General features: G+C 40.0%; 2 protein-coding genes across 7 annotated transcripts in view; one reads left to right on the top strand and one right to left on the bottom strand.

The window, feature by feature from the left end:
• Positions 1-22,683, bottom strand: part of AKT3 (AKT serine/threonine kinase 3) — a 349,859-nt gene that overhangs the window by 36,005 nt on the left and 291,171 nt on the right. The window lies entirely within an intron of this gene.
• SDCCAG8 (SHH signaling and ciliogenesis regulator SDCCAG8) overlaps positions 1-22,683 on the top strand; it is a 237,851-nt gene that overhangs the window by 166,295 nt on the left and 48,873 nt on the right. For all 6 annotated transcript variants that reach the window (XR_010751137.1, XM_066382023.1, XM_066382006.1 and 3 more), the window contains one exon: positions 8,242-8,373. Coding sequence is in view for 5 of the 6 variants with exons in the window: in XM_066382023.1 (XP_066238120.1) it covers positions 8,242-8,373 (132 nt within the window). In the remaining variant the exon portion in view is untranslated. The remainder of the gene's footprint in view (positions 1-8,241; positions 8,374-22,683) is intronic.

The following is a 22,683-nucleotide window of genomic DNA, read 5'->3' as shown; positions in this document are numbered from 1 at the left end:
TGGCCTGAGAAGCAGAATTAGCATCCTTATACTATTCTTCTAACTACCTGAATTAGCTGAGAGACAAATTCTTTTTTTTTTTATTAATTTTAATGGGGTGACATTGATAAATCAGGGTATATATGTTCAGAGAAAACATCTCTATGTTATTTTGACATTTGATTATGCTGCATTCCCATCACCCAAAGTCTAATTGTCTTCCGTCACCTTCTAACTGGTTTTCTTTGTGCCCCTCCCCTCCCCTAGCCCCCTCCCTCTCCTCCCCCCCACCCTGTAACCCCCACACTCTTATCCATGTCTCTGAGTCTCATTTTTATGTCCCACCTATGTATGGCATCATATAGTTCTTAGTTTTTTCTGATTTACTTATTTCGCTCAGTATAATGTTATCAAGGTCTATCCATGTTGTTGTAAATGATCCAATGTCATCATTTCTTATGGCTGAGTAGTATTCCATAGTATCTATGTACCAAAGCTTTTTAATCCACTCATCCACTGATGAACACTTGGGCTGTTTCCAGATCTTTGCTATTGTGAACAATGCTGCCATAAACATGGGGGTGCATTTCTTCTTTTCAAACAGTGCTATGGTGTTCTTGGGGTATATTCCTAACAGTGGTATAGCTGGGTCAAAAGGCAGTTCAATTTTTAATTTCTTGAGGAATCTCCATACTGTTTTCCACAGTGGCTGCACCAGTCTGCATTCCCACCAGGAGGGTTCCCTTTTCTCCACATCCCCGCCAGCACTTATTCTGTGTTGTTTTGTTGATGAGCACCATTCTGACTGGTGTGAGGTGATATCTCATTGTGGTTTTAATTTGCATTTCTCTAATGATTAGTGATGTTGAGTATTTTTTCATATACCTATTGGCCACCTGTATGTCCTCTTTGGAGAATTGTCTATTCATTTCTTTTTCCCATTTTTGGATTGGATTGTTTGTCTTCCTGGTATTGAGTTTTACAAATTCTTTATAAATTTTGGTTATTAATCCCTTATCAGATGCATTGTCAAATATGTTCTCCCATTGTGGTAGTTTGTCTTTTTATTCTGTTCTTGTTGTCTTTAGCTGTGCAGAAGCTTTTTAGTTTGATAAAGACCCATTTGTTTATCCTGTCTTTTATTTCACTTGCCTGTGGAGACAAATTGGCAAATATATTGCTTTGGAGATGTCAGAGAGCTTACTGCCTATGTTTTCTTCTAAGATGCTTATGGTTTTACGGCTTACATTTAAGTCATTTATCCATTTTGAGTTTATTTTTGTGAATGGTGTAAGTTGGTGGTCTAGTTTCATTTTTTTGCAGGTAGCTGTCCGATTTTTCCAACACCATTTGTTAAAGAGGCTATCTTTACTCCAATGTATGCTCTTACCTCCTTTGTCAAATATCAGTTGTCCATAAAAGTGTGGGTTTATTTCTGGGTTCTCAGTTCTGTTCCATTGATCTATATGCCTGTTCTTATGCCAGTACCAGGCTGTTTTGAGTACAATGGCCTTATAATATAACTTGATATCTGGGAGTGTGATACCTCCTGCTTTATTCTTTCTTTTCAAGATTGCTGAGACTATTCATGTTCTCTTTTGGTTCCATATAAGTTTTTGGAATATGTGTTCTATATCTTTGAAGTAAGTCATTGGTATTTTAATCAGTATTGCATTGAATTTATAAATTGCTTTGGGTAATATAGACATTTTAATGATGTTTATTCTTCCTAACCATGAGCACGGTATATGCTTCCACTTGTTTGTATCTTCTTTGATTTCTTTTATCAATGTTTTATAATTTCCTGAGTACAAGTCTTTAATCTCCCTGGTTAAATTTATTCCTAGGTACTCTATTTTTTTGGTTGCAATGGTAAAGGGAATTGATTCCTTAATTTCTCTTTCTGACAGTTCATTGTTAGTGTATAAAAATACCTCTGAGCCCTGGCCGGTTGGCTCAGCGGTAGAGCGTCTGCCTGGCGTGCGGGGGACCCGGGTTCGATTCCCGGCCAGGGCACATAGGAGAAGTGCCCATTTGCTTCTCCACCCCCACCCCCTCCTTCCTCTCTGTCTCTCTCTTCCCCTCCCGCAGCCAAGGCTCCATTGGAGCAAAGATGGCCCAGGCGCTGGGGATGGCTCCTTGGCCTCTGCCCCAGGCGCTAGAGTGGCTCTAGTCGCGGCAGAGCGACTCCCCGGAGGGGCAGAGCATCGCCCCCTGGTGGGCAGAGCGTCGCCCCCTGGTGGGCGTGCCGGGTGGATCCCGGTCGGGTGCATGCGGGAGTCTGTCTGACTGTCTCTCCCCGTTTCCAGCTTCAGAAATTAAAAAAAAAAATACCTCTGATTTCTGAGTATTAATTTTATATCCTGCCAACTTGCTGAATTCATTTATCAGGTCTAGTAGTTTTTGGACTGCGACTTTAGGGTTTTCTATATACAATATCATATCATCTGCAAATAATGATAGTTTTACTTCTTCTTTTCCAATTTGGATGCCTTTTATTTCTTTTTCTTGTCTGATTGCTGTGGTTAGGACTTCCAGAACTATGTTGAATAAGAGTGTTGAAAGGAGGAACCCCTGCCTTGTTCCTGATCTTAAGGGGATTGCTTTTAATTTTTGCCCATTGAGTATGATGTTGGCTGTGGGTTTGTCATAGATGGCCTTTATCATGTTGAGGTATGTTCCCTGTATTCCCACTTTGCTGAGAGTTTTGATCATGAATGGGTGCTGGACTTTATCAAATGCTTTTTCTGCATCTATTGAAATTATCATGTGGTTTTTCTCCTTCCTTTTGTTTATGTGATGAATCACATTGATTGATTTGTGAATATTGTACCAGCCTTGCCTCCCCAGAATAAATCCCACTTAATCATGGTGTATGATCTTTTTTATATATTGCTGGATCCGGTTTGCTAATATTTTGTTGAGGATTTTAGCATCTAAATTCATCAGGGATATTGGCCTATAATTTTCTTTCTTTGTGTTGTCTTTGTTTGGTTTTGGAATCAGAATTATACTCGCCTCATGAAAGGAGCTTGGAAGTTTTCCTTCCTCTTGAATTTTTTGAAATAGCTTGAGAAGGATAGGAGTTAGTTCTTCTTTGAATATTTGGTAGAATTCACTTGTGAAGCCATCAGGCCCAGGACTTTTCTTTTTTGGAAGTTTTTTGATAACTGTTTCAATCTCATTTGTTGTAATTGGTCTGTTTAGGTTTTCTGATTCTTCCAGATTAATTATTAAAAGATTATATGTTTCAAGAAATTTGTCCATTTCATCTAGGTTGTCTAGAGTTCTGGCGTGCAGTTCTTCATAGTATTTTCTTACAATATTTTATATTTCTGTTGTGTCAGTTGGTATTTCTCCACTCTTGTTTCTAATTTTATTTGAGTCCTCTCTCTTTTTTTCTTGGTGAGTTTAGTTAAAGGTTCATTGATCTTGTTTACCTTTTCAAAGAACCAGCTCCTGGTTTCATAGATCCTCTGCATTGTTTCTTTAGCCTCTATGTCATTTATTTCTGCTCTGATGGGTCTTTATTATTTTCTTCCTTCTACTAGCTCTGGGCTTTACTTGCTGTTCTTTTTCTAGTTCTTTTAGATGTAGGGTCAAGTTGTTTATTTGAGCTTTTTCTAGGTTCTTGAGGTATGCCTGTAATGCTATGAACTTCACTCTAAGGACTGCTTTTGCTGTGTCCCATAAATTTTGAGTTGATATATGCTCATTATCGTTCATTTCTAGGAATTTTTTAATTTCTTCTTTGATCACATTGTTTACCCATTCGTTATTTAATAACATGCTATTTAGTTTCCAAGTGTTTGAGTATTTTTCAGTTTTTCTGTTGTAGTTGATTTCTAGCTTCATGCCATTGTGATCAGAGAAAGTGCTCGATATGATTTCAATCTTCTTAAATTTGTTGAGATCGCTTTTGTGCCCTAACATGTGGTCTATTCTAGAGAATGTACCATGAGCGCTTGAAAAGAATGTATATTCTGTTGTTTAAGGGTGAAAGGTTCTGAAGATATCTATTAAATCAAGTTGATCTAGTATGTCCTTTAAGTCTGCTGTTTCTTTGTTAATTTTCTTTCTTGAGGATCTATCTAGTGATGTTAGTGGGGTATTGAAATTCCCTACTATTATAGTATTGCTGTTGATCTCACCCTAAATCCACCAAAGTCTGCTTTATATATTTCGGTGCTCCTATATTAGTTGCGTAGATATTTATAACTGTCATATCTTCCTGTTGGATTGCTCCCTTTATCATTATGTAGTGACCTTCTTTATCTCTAACTATAGTCTTTGTTTTAAAGTCCATTTTGTCTGATATAAGTATTGCTATCCCAGCTTTTTTTTCATTTCCATTTGCGTAAAATATTTTTTTCCATCCTTTTATCTTCAGTCTATATGCATCTTTTGTTTTAAGGTATGTCTCTTGTAGACAGCATATGTATGGGTCCTTTTTCTTATCTACACAGCTACCCTATGTCTTTTGATCAGATCATTTAATCCATTTACATTTAAGGTTATTATTGATATGTAATTGTTTATTGCCATTTTATTCTTCAAAACTGTATTTCTCTTTTGCTATATTCTTTTTCTCCTTTGATCTGTTTACAACAGGCCCCTTAGCATTTTTTGCAGCTTTGGTTTGGTTGTAGTGAATTCCCTGAGTTTTTTTTTTGTCTGAAAAGCTTTTTATTTCTCCTTCAATTTTAAATGATAGCCTTGCTGGATAAAGTAGTCTTGGTTGTAGGCTCTTGTTCTGCATTACTTTGAATATTTCTTGCCATTCCCTTCTGGCCTCAAGTGTTTCTGTTGAGAAGTCAGAAGTTATCCTAATGGGGGCTCCTTTGTAGGTGATAGTCTTTTTTTCTCTAGCAGCTTTTAATATTTTCTTTTTATCACGTAGCTTTGCTATTTTAATTATGATGTGTCTTGGTGTTGATTTCTTTGGGTTTCTCTTTAATGGAGTTCTCTGTGCTTCTTGAACATGTGAGATGTTCTCCTGCCTTAATTGAGGGCAGTTTTCAGCTATGATATGCTTGAACAAAGTCTCTATCCCTTGTTCTTTCTCTTTTCAGGAACCCCTATGATGCGGATGTTATTTCTCTTCATGTTGTCATAGAGCTCTCAGAGTTTCCTCAGACATTTTGAGTCTCTTTTCTTTTTTCTGGTCTGTTTCCATGCCTTTATTTATCTTGTCCTCTAACTCACTGATTCGATTTTCAGCTTCATCCATCCTGCTTTTAATTCCTTCCATGGTGTTCTTCATTTCTGATTTGTATTTGTCATTTCTGACTGATTCTTTTTTATTATTTCAATGTCCTTTTTTATATTTGCTATCTCTTTATTTAGGTGTTTGTAATGACCATCTATTGTTGTTCTAATATCTTTGAGCATCCTAACAATCATTATTTTAAACTCTGCATCTGGTAATTTGGTTATATCTGATTCATTCAGGTCCTTTTCTGGGGATTTCTCTTGATTCATTTGTGTTGCATTTCTCTGCCTTCTAATTTTCTCTGTGTAAAGGAAGGTTTTGGCCACTGGAGTCCACTAGGTGGGGCCTCTGTTTCCTAGGTATGGTCTGTCTGCAGGCCCGCCACTCCCTCTGCTGTTGCTGCCTAGGGTGTTTGGGTATGGGCATTACCGGTGCCTGCTCACTGGGGCTGTTGCTGTGGTTTCCACCTCTCCTTCACAGTTGCAGCTGTGATCACGTGCTCGGGTGTATAAGCCTTGGTGGACTTGGCCTTTGACCCGTCCCTGTTGGTGGTGTTATGCTCGGCCCTGAGGGCAGTGGTAGACCTTTGCTCAGCTGCGGGTCTCCGTCTGTTTCCGGGCTTTCACCCTGCCCTTGCAGGAGGAGCCCACTTGTGGGATGGCTGCAATCCTTGGCTCCACAGTCCAGGCGGGATTTGCATGCCCACACTCAGTAGTGGGACTCCGCCTGTTCTGGGCTTTTGGCTCCACCCCTGCGGGAGTAGCCGGCTCCCAAGTCAGGCCACAAGCCTCGGTTCCATGGGTGTGGCAAGGCTTTGCTTCTGCACCCTTGCTCAAGGGCTGGTCTCCACCCCTTCCAGGGTTCCCGCCCTTCTTCCGCAGGCTGGATTGCAGGGTGCCCGCAGCTGGGCTTGACTGGTTTTGCATGCCCTCTCCTCCCGAGCCAGGCAAGACTGAGCTCACACCTGGGCTCAGTGGTGGCCAGCCGGCTTCTGCCCTTGCCGACAGAACCACGCTTCTGTGTCCCGCCACCGCCCACCCTCCGGCCAGCCCTCGGCCATGTGGGGTGCCGGCTCAGACCCTAACACTCACTACTGTAGTCCTGAAAGCTCCCTTTTTCTAAGCGACTCTGCTCTGAGTGCCGCGGGAGAGCTTGTTTGGCTGGTGTCCTGCTTCCCTTTGCTGGTATTGCTGTTTCCAGGGGAAATATTCACTTCAGATTTGGGGAGTGACTTGTCCCAGTAGTTAGGGTTGTTTTCTCCCAAAATGTTTCTCCCTATGCCCCCTAGATTACACTCTCTTTCTGCTACTCTGTTCCTCTCCTCTATCCCCGTCCCCCAGAGCCCTGGGTCAGTGGTTGTGAGAGAGGTGTTCTGCACGGTCCCTTTAAGAAGAATCTTGGGTCTGAGAAATCAGTCTCTTTCTCACAAACAGTATCCTGACTTGTATCCAGCTAAATATTGTCTATCGCCTCTTCTAGGCTCTGGGGCTGCAGGCTGGGGCTTTGTTCCTGGGATTCAGGACCCGCCCCTCTCTGCTAAACTCACTTCCCTCCACGAGAGTCTCTCCTGGCTGCCGTTCACCCCGGGGAACTGGGCAGCCCTCTCCACGTTTCTGCTTTTCCTACCAGTCTCAGTGTGCCTTCTTCAGTGTTCCTTGGTTGAAGAGTCCTCTTAGTTTAGGCCAAAGTTGGAGTAGATAACTATAATCCCACATGAAATATGTGAAGACTGAACAACAATTGGAGGGATGGTACCTGACATAGCCAAGTGGAGGAAGGTGATCTTAAGTGTTTACTTAAGCAAGCTGATCTGCTCTCAGGATTCCAGAAAACCTTGGAGACCAGGAGTGGTACATTGGACTGAAACCAAATTGACAGTTTCACCCCCCAACCCATGCAGCCAGGTGATTGTCCTTGTTCCAATCATAAAACTAGGGGCTTCTTCTCTGAAGAAGAGATTCAATCAGCAAGCTCTGGTTAAAATAGGGGCACTGAAGTTAGACTAGAAGGATATTAATATAAAGTCTACATACTGAATGATGAGGTCCCCACCCCTCTATTTCCACCCAGCTCCTAGGCCACTGACTGTCAGGGTATACACAATAAGCAGGAAACTGGAGGCACCTTCTCCTGAGAAACAGAATGGCCACAGCAGAAAATATTACAGATACTGATATTGGGACTCTCCCATAGGAAAAGATGGCTTGCTGCTCAATCACTCCACACTAAAGCCCATTCATTTTGGAAAAATACATGTACACATATGCAAATATAATCATAGAATACCACTTAGATAGCAAGGACCAATACTTAGGTAGTCATTATAACATAAATATTGATAATGATTTAACCACAAACTGGAATGCTAACAATTACATGAACAAGATGAAGATAGGAAAGAGGGCATATACATGAGTTTAATCTTTATCTACCATAAGGAATCAGTAGGAATTTTTTAATTGATGGGACATGAGGTATTGATATAAGCAAATTAAGAAATATAGTGATAAATACCAGAGGAAACAGCTTTTTAAAAACTGAAAGTATTTGTCACTGCTCAGCTGGATGGGTAGGTCAAGGGGCAGAGGACTGTCAATTTTCACTATTATGTCTTTCGGAACTATATGATTTTAATCATATGCCATTAAATTAGCTATGGTAATTAAAAGAAACTACTCTCTGTTATTGAACTTGGCCTGGGGTTACTCCTTTAACAGCATGGTGGTTGGCCTAAATTAGGCTCTCAATAAATGTTTGCCAAATGAATGATAGTTTTTTTTTTAAAAGGGCTTTGATCATTATCATTTTTGTCTTGTTCCTTGGAGAAGCCATCTCTTAGAAAAAGTTGTTACTCTTTTATCTCTCTACCCCTTGAGTGCCTCACTAGATGATTTGCAATTTCTGAAATATTTTATTTTTTACAAAACCTATTTCTACTTACACTGTTATGTTTAAATATAGAGTTTGAGATGATAAAAGGTTATACAATCAAACGTGCTGTACTAGTAAGAACCTTAACATCTATGATTTCTGTGTTTTCACTTCTCTAGATCTGAAATAGCTCAACTCCGTCGAGAGAAAAAGTATACACATGACAAACTGAAAAGGTTACAGAGAAGAAACGATGAATTGGAGGAACAGTGTATGCAACACGGAAGACTACATGAGATGATGAAGCACAGGTAATAGAACTTTAATAATCAACTGCTGTGCTATATATTGAATGTGCTTGGTTCATAAACAATGAAAACTGCGGTGGTATACATAGAATGATTACTATGCTACTTAAGGGACATGCTCAAAATCTAATTCTTTTATGTATTTATGCTTTCTCCACATAGGCTGTTCTTATAATACATCCTCTCTACTAGTCTCTAAAGACATAGAATTAGATGTAACACTAGGAAACACTCTAGGAAAACCATCCACCTGTAAGTGTAAGTTGGTAATGTAATATGGAGGAATTTCAAAACATCTCTTCTAGAAACAAGGTTGTATATGTACTTTGTAAGATAAAATGTGCAGTAGGCCTAAGAAGTTTAACTATCTAATCAGAGGTTGTACTGATAGCATTGCTCGAGTCAGGATTTGACTGCAAACCCTCTAGTTCTTCCCGATGGTATTACTTTGAGCAAGTTACTTAACCTCTCTTGCATCAGTTTCTTCATCTACACATTGAAGCTAAAAAATCTGCTTTGCAGTTTAGTATAAAGATCAAATATAGTATATAAAAAGCACATGGCTCATAATAGCTATCAGCTAAACAGCATCAAAGATATTTACTCTCTTTTTCTAGATGAAGAAACGCAAGCTCAGAGAGACTAATGAATCTGTTCAAGGTAACAGATTAAGCGGTAGAGTTCAGACTTTGAATCCTGATCTTTTGACTCCAAATTCATTTCATTTCCTGCACAGTATTGTTTGTAATAAACATAGCCCTTTATTTTTTATATAAATGTATCATTTATAATTTCTGTGTAATAATGAGTTTCCCAGGGAAAAGAATTCAATATTTTGCACCATACAATGAATAGGTTTTTATAGGTTCTGGCTGCCACACTACAATTGCTTCTATAACAATAACAGTTTTCCTTCCAGGAGAAATGGTTTTCTTGGCCTCCAACTCCCCATCCCTGTGCCATGCCTGAGACACCCCATGCTTTCTCTGTTTCAAAAACAATTGCTCATATAATTAAGAGGAAATGAAAATGTTTATAGACTTCTTTGATTTTTTATGTTTTAAATTAAACGAATTGTTGTCGAGTGCGGGGCTGCCTACAACTTTGATCACTTGCTTTGTTGAATAGAAGAAAGGAAGTCAGAAAATGGCACTGCCCTTAAGTTACCAAAATACTAAAATATAGGTAGATTTGACAGTAATATTCATTCATTAAAATATTAAGCCCAGACAGACCAGGGATCAGCAAATGTTCTGGAAAGGGCCAGAGAGTAAAATATTTTAGGCCTTAGGGGTCTCCATTTTGTGTGTATGTGTGACAGAGACTGAGAGAGAGACAGATATGGACAAACAGGAAGGGACAGAGATGAGAAGCAATTCTCCGTTGTGGCACCTGATTGCTTCCTCATATGTGCCTTGACCAGGTGGCTACAGCAGAGCACATGACCCCTTACTTAAGCCAGTGACCTTGGGCTTCAAGCCAGTGACCTCTGGGCTTAAGCCAATGACCATGGGGTCATGTCTATGATTCCATGCTCAAGCCAGCAACCCTGCACTCAAGCTGGTGAGCCCGTGCTCAAGTTGGAAGAGCCAGTGCTCAAGCCAGCAACCTCGAGGTTTCAAATCAGCGTCTTTTGTGTCCCAATCTAATGCTCTATTCACTGTGCCATGGCCGGGTCAGGCTGGCCTCCATTGAACAGTGGTCTTTGTTTTGATTCTGTCTTTGTTTTTAACAACCTTTATAAAAGCAAAAAACATTTTTAGCTGGAGAGCCAACAAAACAGGGCAGATGTGGCCCTCAGGCTGTAATTTGCCCCTATACTAGGCAGTTGAGGCATCTATCTAATATTTATTTTCTTGTATATTTCTTTAGAGTTCACACAAATAAACTTCTGGAATTAATAATTATAAAAATATCGTGGAATATAAAGTTAATATAGAAAAGTCAATCACTTTCATACATAACATCAATGAACAAGTAAAATTTGAAATGAAAAACAATACCGGCCCTGGCCGGTTGGCTCAGTGGTAGAGCGTCGGCCTGGCGTGCGAAAGTCCCGGGTTCGATTCCCGGACAGGGCACACAGGAGAAGCGCCCATCTGCTTCCCCACCCCTCCCCCCTCCTTCCTCTCTGTCTCTCTTCCCTTCCCGCAGCTGAGGCTCCATTGGAGCAAAGGATGGCCCAGGCGCTGGGGATGGCTCCTTGGCCTCTGCCCCAGGCGCTAGAGTGGCTCTGGTTATGACAGAGTGATGCCCTGGATGGGCAGAGCATCGCCCCCTGGTGGGCATGCTGGGTGGATCCCGGTCGGGTGCATGCGGGAATCTGTCTGTCTTCCCGTTTCCAGCTTCAGAAAAATACAAAAAACAAAAACAATACCATTTACATTAGCACCACCAAAAATGAAATACCTTGGTATAAATCTAACAAAATATGTATAAGATCTACGTGTGGAAAATTATAAAACTGATGAAAGAAATCAATGAAGAACTAAATAAATGGAGACATTCCACTTTCATGACTAAGAAGACTCAATACGTAAAACTAAAACTCATAGATGATAACCTAAATGACCTTGATAAGGCGATTTTTATTTTTAGGTTCTCAAAGTTTTATTAACATGAGCATCCTGGGAAAGGGGCTTATTTTTTTTTCTTTTTGGGGGGTATTTTTTCAAAGTGAGAAGTGGAGGGGGAAGCAGACAGACAGACTCCGGCATGCGCCCGACTGTGATCCACCGGCATGCCCACCAGGGGGAGTTGCTCCATTGCAACTGGAGCCATTCTAGTGCCCAAGGTAGAGGCCATGGAGCCATCCTCAGCACCTGGGCCAACTTTGCTCCAATGGAGCCTTAGCTGCAGGAGGGGAAGAGAGAGATAGAGCAAAAAGAGAGGGGGAAGGGGGAAGAAGCAGATGGGTGCTTCTCCTGTGTGCCCTGGCCGGGAATCGAACCCGGGACTTCCACATGCTGGGCCGACGCTCTACCGCTGAGCCAACCAGCCAGGGCCGGAAGGCGACAACTTTTTAGAGACTTTTTAAGGTGACATTTTAGAATGGCTTGACCTTATTCATTGCTAGTGGAAATGCAAAATGGCACAGCCACTTTGGAAGACAGTTTGGCAATTTCTTACAAAACTAAACATATGATTCATCAATTGTGCTCCTTGATATTACCCAAAAGGGATAAAAACTTTTGTCCCCTGCCCCAAAAAACCTGAACATGGATGTGTATAGCAATTCTGTTCATAGTTGCCAGAACTTGGAAGCAACCCAGTATTTCTTAGTAGAAGACTGAGAATGTGAATGCTGCCTCCGTCCATACCTTGCAGAGCTCCTGTGATACTGCATGAGCTCGAATATACTGCTCACAAAAATTAGGAGATGTTTTATTGCTTCATATTCATTTTGTAATATCCCCTAATTTTTGTGAGCAGTATAGTTTGACTTCCAATGATTGGGGGAATGACATTTAGTTATTATTTCACAATCAGTGTTATATTGAGGTCATCTTGGTTTTCAAATGCTACTCTTCCTGCTTTTAATTATAGATTTTTATTACGCTTCATGATATTGAATTAACTCTTTTGTGGGATAACATGTTGTCTTTGACATTTCTTTGGTAGCTTTGAGCAAAATAACTTCTGGGGTGATTACATAATGAGAGCCATACCTTTAGTCTTTGTTGAAAGTGGTTTCCTTTGTTTTGTTGAATGTGTGTATTTAAGGAGGGATTGTTTTCACCATGTATAATTGCTGATGATGGAAATTGAACAGATTAAAGTGAATGTTTGGTTTTGTGATAATGTCTTTATGATATAGACAGAGTGATATTTTCTGGGCTTTTGTGTTCTATAAATCAATTAATTTTACAAATGCTATTACCCATGAAGTTGTGGGGGCTGGGACAGGGAAGAACTGTTTCCCTCTTATAGCCCTGGAAAAAAGCAGCATTTTCAAAAGCAAGTATTTCAAAGGCATTTTGTAGAAATATAGAAAAACAGCATTAAAGTGATTTTTGACTCACTCTTTTCCACTAAATGCAAACTTTGATGTTTATATGCTAGGCAAATGTGCCATTAGGAGAAAGGAGGCATCCATCTAGCTGAGCATTGCTGACTCTGGCTAAGTGGAGCTCAACCCGTTTTCTGTAAATGTAGGCATTGGAGGCGGTGGATGGGTATTAAGACATTAAATTGTTTTCTAACCAGCCAGTGCTACTTATCTGCTACTCTCTCATCTTCTCCTCCTTTGTCCAATGTCCCACTCATTTTTCCATATTTCTCTCTCTTTTCATGGTTCTGTTGCTTTGCTTTGGTTCTTTCTTTCTAGATACCTACTTGTGGCCAGATTTTATACTCACAATAAAGGCACAATAAAATGGTGTGCCTTAGGTGTAGCATTTATTAGAATTCACACTGTTTGGCTGTATTATCTAAAATCTAAGACTTACTAATTATGAAACACGATATTTATTCAGTTATTTAGTTGCCAGGAAACTATTCTTTAAAAAAGTTAAAGGGCATGTAGATATTGAACTGTCTTGACATTAAGGTAGTTTTATACAAGTCAGATCAACACTTAGGAAGAAGTCAATCAAAACTGTGGTTGGTTATAATTTAGCGCCCTTTCTGAACTTCGTTATAAAAAAAAATGCCATATAATCAGCTTGATTCTTTAACATCATAGAAATTCATTAAGAAAAATTGAATAAATTAGAAGATATTTTTATTCACAGGCCAAAATCTTAATTTATACTTTGTGTATAACATTGGTATATTCTAGATAATACTACCAGTTTCTTTTGGGGGGAAAAAAGAGTTTCTTTCAAGATTGAAATGAATAAAACTTTATATTTTTAATCCCTAAACTATCTCAAGTAGATAGCAGTTGAAATCAATTGATGAAGGTTTTGAACTGAGGTGTAAGTTTGGCTGTGGAGTAAATAATTCATAAGATCATACATACCAAGAGGCGATTTTTACACCTGCATCAAAAATGCTTCTTGAGGCTGAGGGTTTGAGAAAAAGATTTTAGAAGGCTGGCAGTTTGCGCAGATGTGAATCTGTACCTACGGTGTCACTGGTTGTAATTTAACCATAAAAACGTTGCAACAATCTGGATAGCAAAATGGCTGAGGTCTGCGCTAGCTATGATTGTAAGTATGGAGGAGGTTTGTTTGACTTCGGTCGCTGGGTTTGTATAAAGGAGATATGTCAAGCGGTCACTGCATGGCACGCTGCTGGAATGTGTCTTCAGTCAGTTTCCCGGGGTGGCCGTCCCTCTGACTGTCAAGTGTCACATTCAACTATGTCCTCACACCTGTGTGACACAGTGCTGCAAGATTTTATGTCAGTCCTACCTTCGAGGTAAAGCCCTGATTTTCACAGATAACCTAACTTGTAGAAAGACCATTTTTTAAAAAACCATAAAGTCCTTTCTACTAGTATATGGCTCTTACCAATTTTTTTAGAGAACAAAACAAAATTACAGCCTCACTATTACACAATATTCCAACATTGAAAGCGAAGAGCAGATTTCTTGATGAAGGAAAACTTATTAACCTTTCTGGACTACCTGAGGGTCTGTTCTGAGACTCCCAGTCTTCCCTGATTTATATACATGTTAGCTGTGTACCTCCTACAGTTAGAGCTAGTAGAGTTTTTGCTGATTTGCTTGGCACATCTCCAGCAAAATAGTCCATTAAAATTCAAATCCTTTCCCAATAATTGAGACAATCAATTTACATTAAACAAGGCACAATTATGATTTCATGTACAATTTAAATTCTATAGCAAATAATCAGCATGCAATAAAGAGAGACACTTATTTTGATGCAGAGGGCTGTTTTTATAGTCTACATAAACAAATCTTCCATATTTCCAAAACAGCTCCCTCAGTATCTTTGATGTAGGGGAACTCTATTGTGTTTTATTTTGATGTAGGGACAAGTGGTGTCCATGGCTGCATGTTTAATAAGGAATGTGATTTTCTCTCAGTGGCGTTTAAATTGAGAGGGTTGGGATGGGATAAGGTAGGTACCAGATTACTGTTTGACATAGAATCATTCTTATAAAAAGGACAAAGAGGAGACATGTTGACTGAGTTAGTAAAGTGAGCATCATGCATTCATTTTACCTTTATGAAATAGACCAGGTACCTATTGTTCATTCAGAGGGGTTTGGGAAGAATGCATAGGGTAGGGGATGAAGTTGCCATGGTTGAGTGCCTTTGTGCCATGGGTCCCTGGGAATGCCTCAGACCCCCAGCTGGTGGGCTCGCCAGGCAGCCAGACTCCGTGAATGCCCCTGAATCCCCATATGCAAGCTCTTAATGAGACTGGTACTGTCCATCAGGAAATATTATTAGGGACAATATAGTAAAAATAATGACAAAATAAAAAACAAATCCTGCTGGAGCCCAAGAATATATTTGGCTTTCGCTTGCTTTGTCTGTTTCTATAAACGGTCTAGAATAGAAACCGGATGTTTAAAAACTCTCTCCCTCTCACGTGCGCTCCTCTCCTGTCTTCCTTCCGCTTCAGTATTAGTAGACTTACTATTTTTATTATTTTTTATTTATGTTCTTCTTTTTCAATATTTGCCATTTGTGCAGATAACACATTGTTTTTTAATGAAATATTTCCAGACTCTTGGAATAGCTGAATCATAAAAGGAAACTTGAAATTGATTATTGACTCCAAAGCAGCATATAAACTGAAAATTATGCTGCTGACTTGTCCCACTCACAGAGGGCAAATGGTTATTTTAAGAGATGATATATACTTAGATCTAAATCTCTGATCTTTGTAACTGAGTCTGGTTGTGCAATTTCAGTGGCACAAAGAGTAAGTCAGGCACCATTCTCATAAATAAAAAGAAAGAAATATCAAAATAATAAGTTAGGCAGCGCTCTTCAATAATTTTCTTTTTATCTAGAAACATATTTTTTGCCGAGCCTCATTGTTGTTAAAGAAATTCAGTTGTGATTTAAATTGTCTTGAGCCTAATTTCTCATTTTAGCTCAGTTGTAGAACAAAAGATTTTAAAGAAAGTGGCATAAGTTTCTTTCAATAGTTTTTCTCCAACCAGGAATTGTTTGTAGCTTTGCATTTGCAAAATTAATACTGAAAATTATTTATACAATTTAATATTGCATACTACTCCCAGAATTACAGCTTTGTAATCTACTTTGGCATTGTAAATTAATAAGAATAGTTCCTTACAAAAATTTTATTATTATTATTATTATTATTATTATTATAGAAATCATAAACATTTGAGATGTAACATCTTGGAGACTTCTTTTCCTATTCTGAAATTATAAAGATATCAATGATCAATTTATGTGGGTAACTTAAATCTTATTTTAATCATTATATATATATTCTCTTCTTTATATAGTAATTGAAATTTCTAAATAACTTTACTTTTCTCAAGAAAATTTACTTGTTCTTAACATTAACAATAATGTGTATTTTTTCCAAATATTTATATTTTATATTCCAAATAATTCTTAATAAATGTTTTATGGAACCCTGCCTGTTTTAAATGAGCTGAATTGCATAGAATGTCATTTTAAAGAATCAGAAGAGACCTGAAAGATTATATAGTCCAACTCCTTCACTTGTCATCTACCCCTCACCCTTTGTCCTTACACCCAACACAGACACTTTATAGTTGAGGAAACTGAGGCCCAAAGAGATAAGATAACTTCAGGATGATACACAGTTCAGGTAATGACTAGAATCTATGTTTTCTGACTTCCAGTCTAGTGTTTTCTACTGTACCCACTCAGTAGTTTATATGTTTGCAGAAGTAGGGAGGCAGCCTAGTAATAATAATCAAAAAAGAAAATCTTAAGTGCAGACAAATAATTAGATTTTTAGCAGAAGTTATCTTATCCCATAAGGTTGAGACCTGAAGTTGGATGGTTAATTGAAAATTCAGGAATTTGTAACACGGATTGCATGATGTATGTGTTGGGTCAGGATATTTCCTTTGCGTGTGGGTCACCTGATTTTGAGTGCACACCAATTTTCCTAGATAAACTACACCAAATTGCATCTTTAGATGCACCCAGTTTGGGTTTTTCTAAACTGGTTGAGGACACAAAGACACTCAGCAGCTGCCTCCATGCCGAATTCACAATTCTAATGACCCCCACCCACCAAGTTTTTTACACACTTAATTTGACAGGCTTTTAAAAAACTCGACTTTGTTGTCTCTTTCTAAATTGTTCTACTTTGTTTTCATAGGATCAGCAAACTCCTTTTTTAACAATCATATTTCTGCACTCACTAAAAATTAATTATGCTTATGTAAGCAGCGTAAACAGGTTTGAGAAGAAACTTTGGGAAGTGGTTGGAAGTGGAATAGCAGAAGCAGCTATGCCCAGTCAGCCTGGAGAATACCAGTCTGTGGCCATAAGTATCACGTAGACACTGGACACCATTCAGTATGTGTAACAGAGAGAAAGGGGAAGTGCTGGCTCATTAGATGACCAGGGTGAGTGACTATCCATTCAGAGAGCTTCTGCTGTACTTTGGAAGGGACTATGAGAGCCAGACACGAAATGGAAACATCCTAACTAGTTTTATAAAAAGTCTCTGCATTGCATTCACCATGCACAATTTTTCCCTACATACCGAGACAGACCTGGAGGTAGAAGAAAGGGAACATCTTTGCCCCCTTTGGCTTTCTTTTCCTCTGGGTTAGGAAGGCAGCCTCCCCCCCCCCCCCCCGCCATGCCCACCCTGCCACCCCCGAGCTGGGCCAGCAAAGTATTGTTAGGCCAAGCAGACCTTCCACAGCTGTCAAGGTAGTGACCACTGTTTAGCCTAGATAGTCACTCCGCATGTACAGATTTTCGGGTGACCTGCTACTCAGTTGGGGATGCTCAGGGTTCCTGCCCTGCTTTTTTTTAGGGGGCTGATCTACTCCCTGCTTAAAGTCTTGGAAGGTTTGCTTTCTTAGGAAAAATGCTGCCAAAAATGCAAATGGTTTCAAAATAGGTTTAGATAAATTCTTGGATTAAAAACCTCTGTCTGGTTTTTAAAGGGTACTATGAACACGTTATGTCTCCTTCCTAAGGAATCAAAAAATCAACAAATAATGAACAACTACCCTCTCTCTAAACTGGGTGCATGTAATCTTTATACTTCTCTTTTTATTTATTTTAGTTTTTCAGTCTGAGCATCCATCCCATGTTTCTTCCTTAGTAAGTCATAGTATTTATCAAGATGGTGGGTATAGCACATAGCTTATTTACCAAAAGCGCATGCTCTGTTACCGCCTCTCCCTCCCCTGAACGTTTGCTGTGGCCCAGGGGTGGGCAGTTGTTTTCTGTATGTATTCTGTGGACAATCAGTCCACAGAATGGTCTTTGAGAAAAAGATTGCAGGATGACTTAGTCTGGGGACATACTCTATAAACTCTCCACTCTTTGGAGAGTCAGAGGGCACATTCGTAAAGTAAAAGCCTCGATAAGTCTTAGAACTTATTCATCAAGTTTAAAGTTTCAGTTGCCTTAAAATAAAAATAATAATATAAATAAAAACGTGTAAATATTTAAATTACAGACAAAGGGTATGAGGATGTGGCATGAAGTTTGCAAACTGCTCTGCAGGGATGTTTTTAGAGACAGATCACCATGTGAATTGTGAAAATGACCCATGTGGCACTGCAGAGGGGACCTGAATGGTTTCGCCCTGGCTCTGTGATAATCCTTCAGCCCTTCAGCCATGGTTTGCGTTTTCACTTTGTTTCCTTTCTAGTGTAATATGTAGCATGGTCCCCAAGCCCACACTTTCCAACCCGTCGGCAGCAAGGGCTGCTCATGACTATAGCTATTGCACACACCCACACCACCTGCATGTGAGTCTGTTATCTACAGATGAAACTCGAGGTGCGATTAATCCAAGCCACTGAGACAGTGTCAAGGAATGGATTTAGGGAGGGACAGGTCCTGGAGGACTGGGTTACCTCTATTACCACCTATCTGGCTATGGTGAGCAGAGAGTTAACATCTATTTTCTTCCTTGGTTCATGGGCTCTCCATAGGGATCTCTTTGTTGTTGGTATGGTCTTCCTTTCTCTCAGGGATCCAGACTCATGTCTGAATACATAGAGAAAGAAGACTGGTGTTCATTAATGTATTAATTGGTTCATTCACTAGTCATACAAACAATGTTCAGATATCTACTGAGTACCGACTACGGTAACAGGGACCGTAGTGCTAGACTTGGGGATTAAAGAGATGCACATGACCTAAGCCTTCTCTTTGAGAATTCAGTCTAGATGCCCTCACCAGTGATTCTGGCAGCCTGGAATGCCTTTTCCCTGTCTGCCTGGAGACCTTTTACTTCAAGAGCCAGATCAGCTGTCATCTCTTCAGTGAAGGCTTCCTTAACTCCACTCTCCGCAGATCACTTTGTTCGAACAACTCTTTGATTAAGCACGCAGGGGGCTTCATGATTATTCTTTGAATGTCTGACTCATTAGACTATGAACTCCTTAAGAACAGTAAAAGCAGCCTAGTCATCTTTATTTCTCTAGTGTGTAGCACAGGGTCAGGCACTAATAAATGAACAGACAGCCTTCCTATCCTCTGGTCATCGTGTTCTCAAAACTATAGAAAGGAAAAAAGAGAACAAAACCAAGGTCGATGTGTATGTACAACTTTAAGATATATATATATAATCTCAAATCTGTTATCTTCACATTTAGAAACACCGCTCAATATATCTGTGTCTAATTACTATCATTAAGTTATATAAAGCTCAAGTTCTATTTTATAATGCTTTGCATCCAGTTAGCACTTAATAAATATTAATCACAAATATTAAATATGCTTTGATCTCATTAAAACTAAAATGGCCGCTCACTACTTAGGCCATTTAACTAATCATTGTGCTATTAGTTGGTCCTTATTTTTCAAGGTTCTCAGGTCATATTTAATGGAGCTGCTTATTGAGGTTGTTAGCCGTTAGTTACATCAATGACTTTGACTTTACAAGTCTTATGACAGTCATTTGGAATGAGTTGTACATTTAGAATGAGTTACACAGTTTCCAAGCTTTAGCTTTCCCCCGTGGCCTGGTACAGTAAAGTCGCAAATTTTGTAAGAGTTTATTGTAATCAGCTAAATTTGACATTTGACACAATGCTAGTAATTTCTGTGTCACTGATAAAGGAGGCTGGAGCATGGCCAGGCAGGACAGCCCTGGGAAAGGGACCACTATTTCTTGTTCAGAATATCCTTCTGTGTCTCTCCTACTTTAAAATAATAACCTTCGTGACCCATGTCTGGAAGCACTCTGGTTTTTCCGCACAGCCCTGGAAACATAGTGTTAGTCTTGAATTTCCTTTTTTTTTCCTTTTTCCAAGTGAGAGGAGGGGAAGGAGAGACAGACTTCCACATGCACCCTGACTGGATCCACCCAGTAACCCTCATCTGGGTCTGATGCTCTGCCCATCTGGGGCCATGCTCACACTGAGCTATTTTTAGTGCCTGAAGTGGAGGCTCCACCGAGCCATCCTCAGTACCTGGGGCCATACGCTTAAACCAATTGAGCATTGGCAATGGAAGGAGAAGTGGGGGGGAGAAACAGATGGTCACATCTCCTGTGTGCCCTGATCGGGAATTGAACCGAGAACATCCACACAGCAGGTCAACACTCTACCACTGAGCCAACTGACCAGGGCAGAATTTCCTATTTCTTATTCAGAATCATGCCCTTGTGTTCATCTGCAGAGTTATCTGGCTGGTTATAGAACCCTGGACATTTTTTTGGCTTTTTTTCCCCAGAGCAGGAACCCTAAGAGACTGCAGATGGCGAAGTCTCAGAACTTCCTTGGACTTTTCCCTTAGGTCCACACTCCCATTATTGGTTCTAAATCTCTCCCACTTCAATATGGGGAGTAAATGACCCCAAGGAAAATGTGTTTGGATCTGATCTCCAGAGAGCTCACGTGAGAACTACTTTCAGAGTAGGATTTGGGAGGAGGTTAAGTAGGGGGAGAACTAACAGAAAATTGGTGTACTCTCTAGAGCCCCTCATTCTAGTTGGTTGTGCCCTCTTGTTTCCATAGTAAGGTTTCTGTTTTCTAGCACTCGGAGTGCTATATCCATGGCATTATACGTCCTCCTCTCTTATTTATTTGTGAAGTCTTCAATGTGAACCATGTGTTCTCAATCTCTGAAATTCCCAAAATATAAAACTATGTTGAATGAATGAATAATTCTCTAGAAAATGAAATTGCTTTAATTTAAAAGCTGTGAGCTAATGGTTGGATTAATGTGTGCTGATAACATTTGTGTTCTCATTTTTTTTTCTACCAAGTCACTAGGATTTGAATGACCTGGCTTTATTAGCTATTTTTAAACCCTTTTAAGTTGCAGTTTAGTTTGGTCCATTCAAAACAGAGAAGCAAAAGTGACTGAAGGCCTATTCTGTGATCCGAAAAGCAGGTCACAGAGCTAGAGAAAATAAATTACCATCAGTGAGCTCTGTGAACTCTTTCTTCATGGGAGAGATGGGTGTAAAGCATACATTAGCCCCACCAGACCCACGTGGTATAAAGACTTTAGGATACACACGTAGCAGCAAGTATCACTGAAGAGAGGCACAAATCCAGCTGGGATGTGCCAGGGAACTTTTAGGAGAAAAGGATGCCAGAACTTGACTTTGGAGGCTGTACAAAGCTGCATGCTCGGCGAAGAGAACTGTAGGAAAGCTCTGGAGAGAGAAGTGAGTTCACATGGTGAAGGAACTGCAAATAGGTCAGTGTTGGTGGTGTGGAAGGAAGGGGGTAGCAAGGATATACTGGGGGCCCATGCCAGGGTTCTTTACCCTGTAGGGATGGTGAGCCAAGGAAGGATTTTAAACAGGGCATCATAGCAGATTTGCATTTCAAATAGCTCACTCTGGTGGCAGCATGAAGGATGGATTTTAAGGGAGCCAGACAGGGAAACTAGATCTGAAATGATGAGTGCTTGTGAAATAGAGGTAAAGAGGAGGAGGTGGAGTGGAGGACTGTTTAAGAGGTCAAATTGACTGGTAATTGATGGGATATGAGAATTAAGAAGAAGGGAGTATCAAGTAATTTTTCCCCCTTTTAGTGTTAGTATTATTAGTACCTCTTTCTTTGATCTAAATCCCAGTGACATCTCTGGGAATGAACCTGCAGAATGCCTGAAAAGCCAATGGTTTTTAAATGACATATGCTGGTCATATCTTCGTTCAGTTAAAATTTTCCCTAAAGCAAGACTATACTTTTCTTTTCACATTCACATATCACTTACTTCTATGACCATTTAAACTCGATTTAAAGTTTTTACTACAAGTATTTTAAATCCCAAGATAGGGGTATCAAGAATTGTGTCAGAGGCCCTGGCCAGTTGGCTCAGTGGTAGAGTGTTGGCCCAGCGTGTGGATGTACCAGGTTTGATTTCTAGTCAGGGCACACAAGAGAAGTGACCATCTGCTTCTCCATACCTCTTCTTCTTCTCTCTCTCTCTCTCCGTATATGTATATGTATATATAGACACACACTCCTGCAGCCATGACTCTATTGATTCAAGAGAATTGGCCTCAGGTCCTGAGGATGGCTCCACATGGCCTCCATCTCAGGCACTAAGAAGAGCTTGGTTGCTGAGTAATGGAGCAATGCCCCAGATGGGCAGAGCATCACCCCCTAGTAGGCTTGCCGAGTGGATCTCGGTTGGGGCACATGCGGGAGTATGTCTCTCTGCCTCCCTCCTCTCACTAAAAAATATAAAAAATAAAAAAAAGAACTGTATCCGAAATAAAGTTATATCTCACCAATTCCTAAACCTTGTCAACGAACAACCTTCTCTTATCTCCTGGCTGACCTACCCTTCCTGCAGTATGCAGTACTCCTACCATATGCCTAGTTCTGCCCTTCGTGCTAACTAAATTAGTCCTCCCTCACAGCACAGAAACCTAAATAGATAATAAAATAGATTGCAGTAAGCATAATGATCCTTCTCTTTGGCCAGTCCTGCTAATAATGACTTCAAGCTGTAGGGTTATTTCTAGAAGAGGCACATTGAAAATAAATAAAAAAATATTATAGTGTCAAAATGTCTAGCCTGACCAGGCAGTGGCGCAGTGGATAGAGCGTTGGGCTAGAATGAGGAAGGACCCAAGTTCGAGACCCCGAGGTCACCAGCTTGAGCGTGGGCTCATCTGGTTTGAGCAAAAGCTCACCAGCTTGGACCCAAAGTCGCTGGCTTGAGCAAGGGGTTACTCAGTCTGCTGAAGGCACACGGTCAAGGCACATATGAGAAAGCAA

Source organism: Saccopteryx leptura, chromosome 1 (genome assembly GCF_036850995.1).
Source record: "Saccopteryx leptura isolate mSacLep1 chromosome 1, mSacLep1_pri_phased_curated, whole genome shotgun sequence".
In the NCBI taxonomy this organism is placed as follows: domain Eukaryota; kingdom Metazoa; phylum Chordata; class Mammalia; order Chiroptera; family Emballonuridae; genus Saccopteryx; species Saccopteryx leptura.
This window is presented reverse-complemented; position numbering and strand designations above follow the sequence as displayed.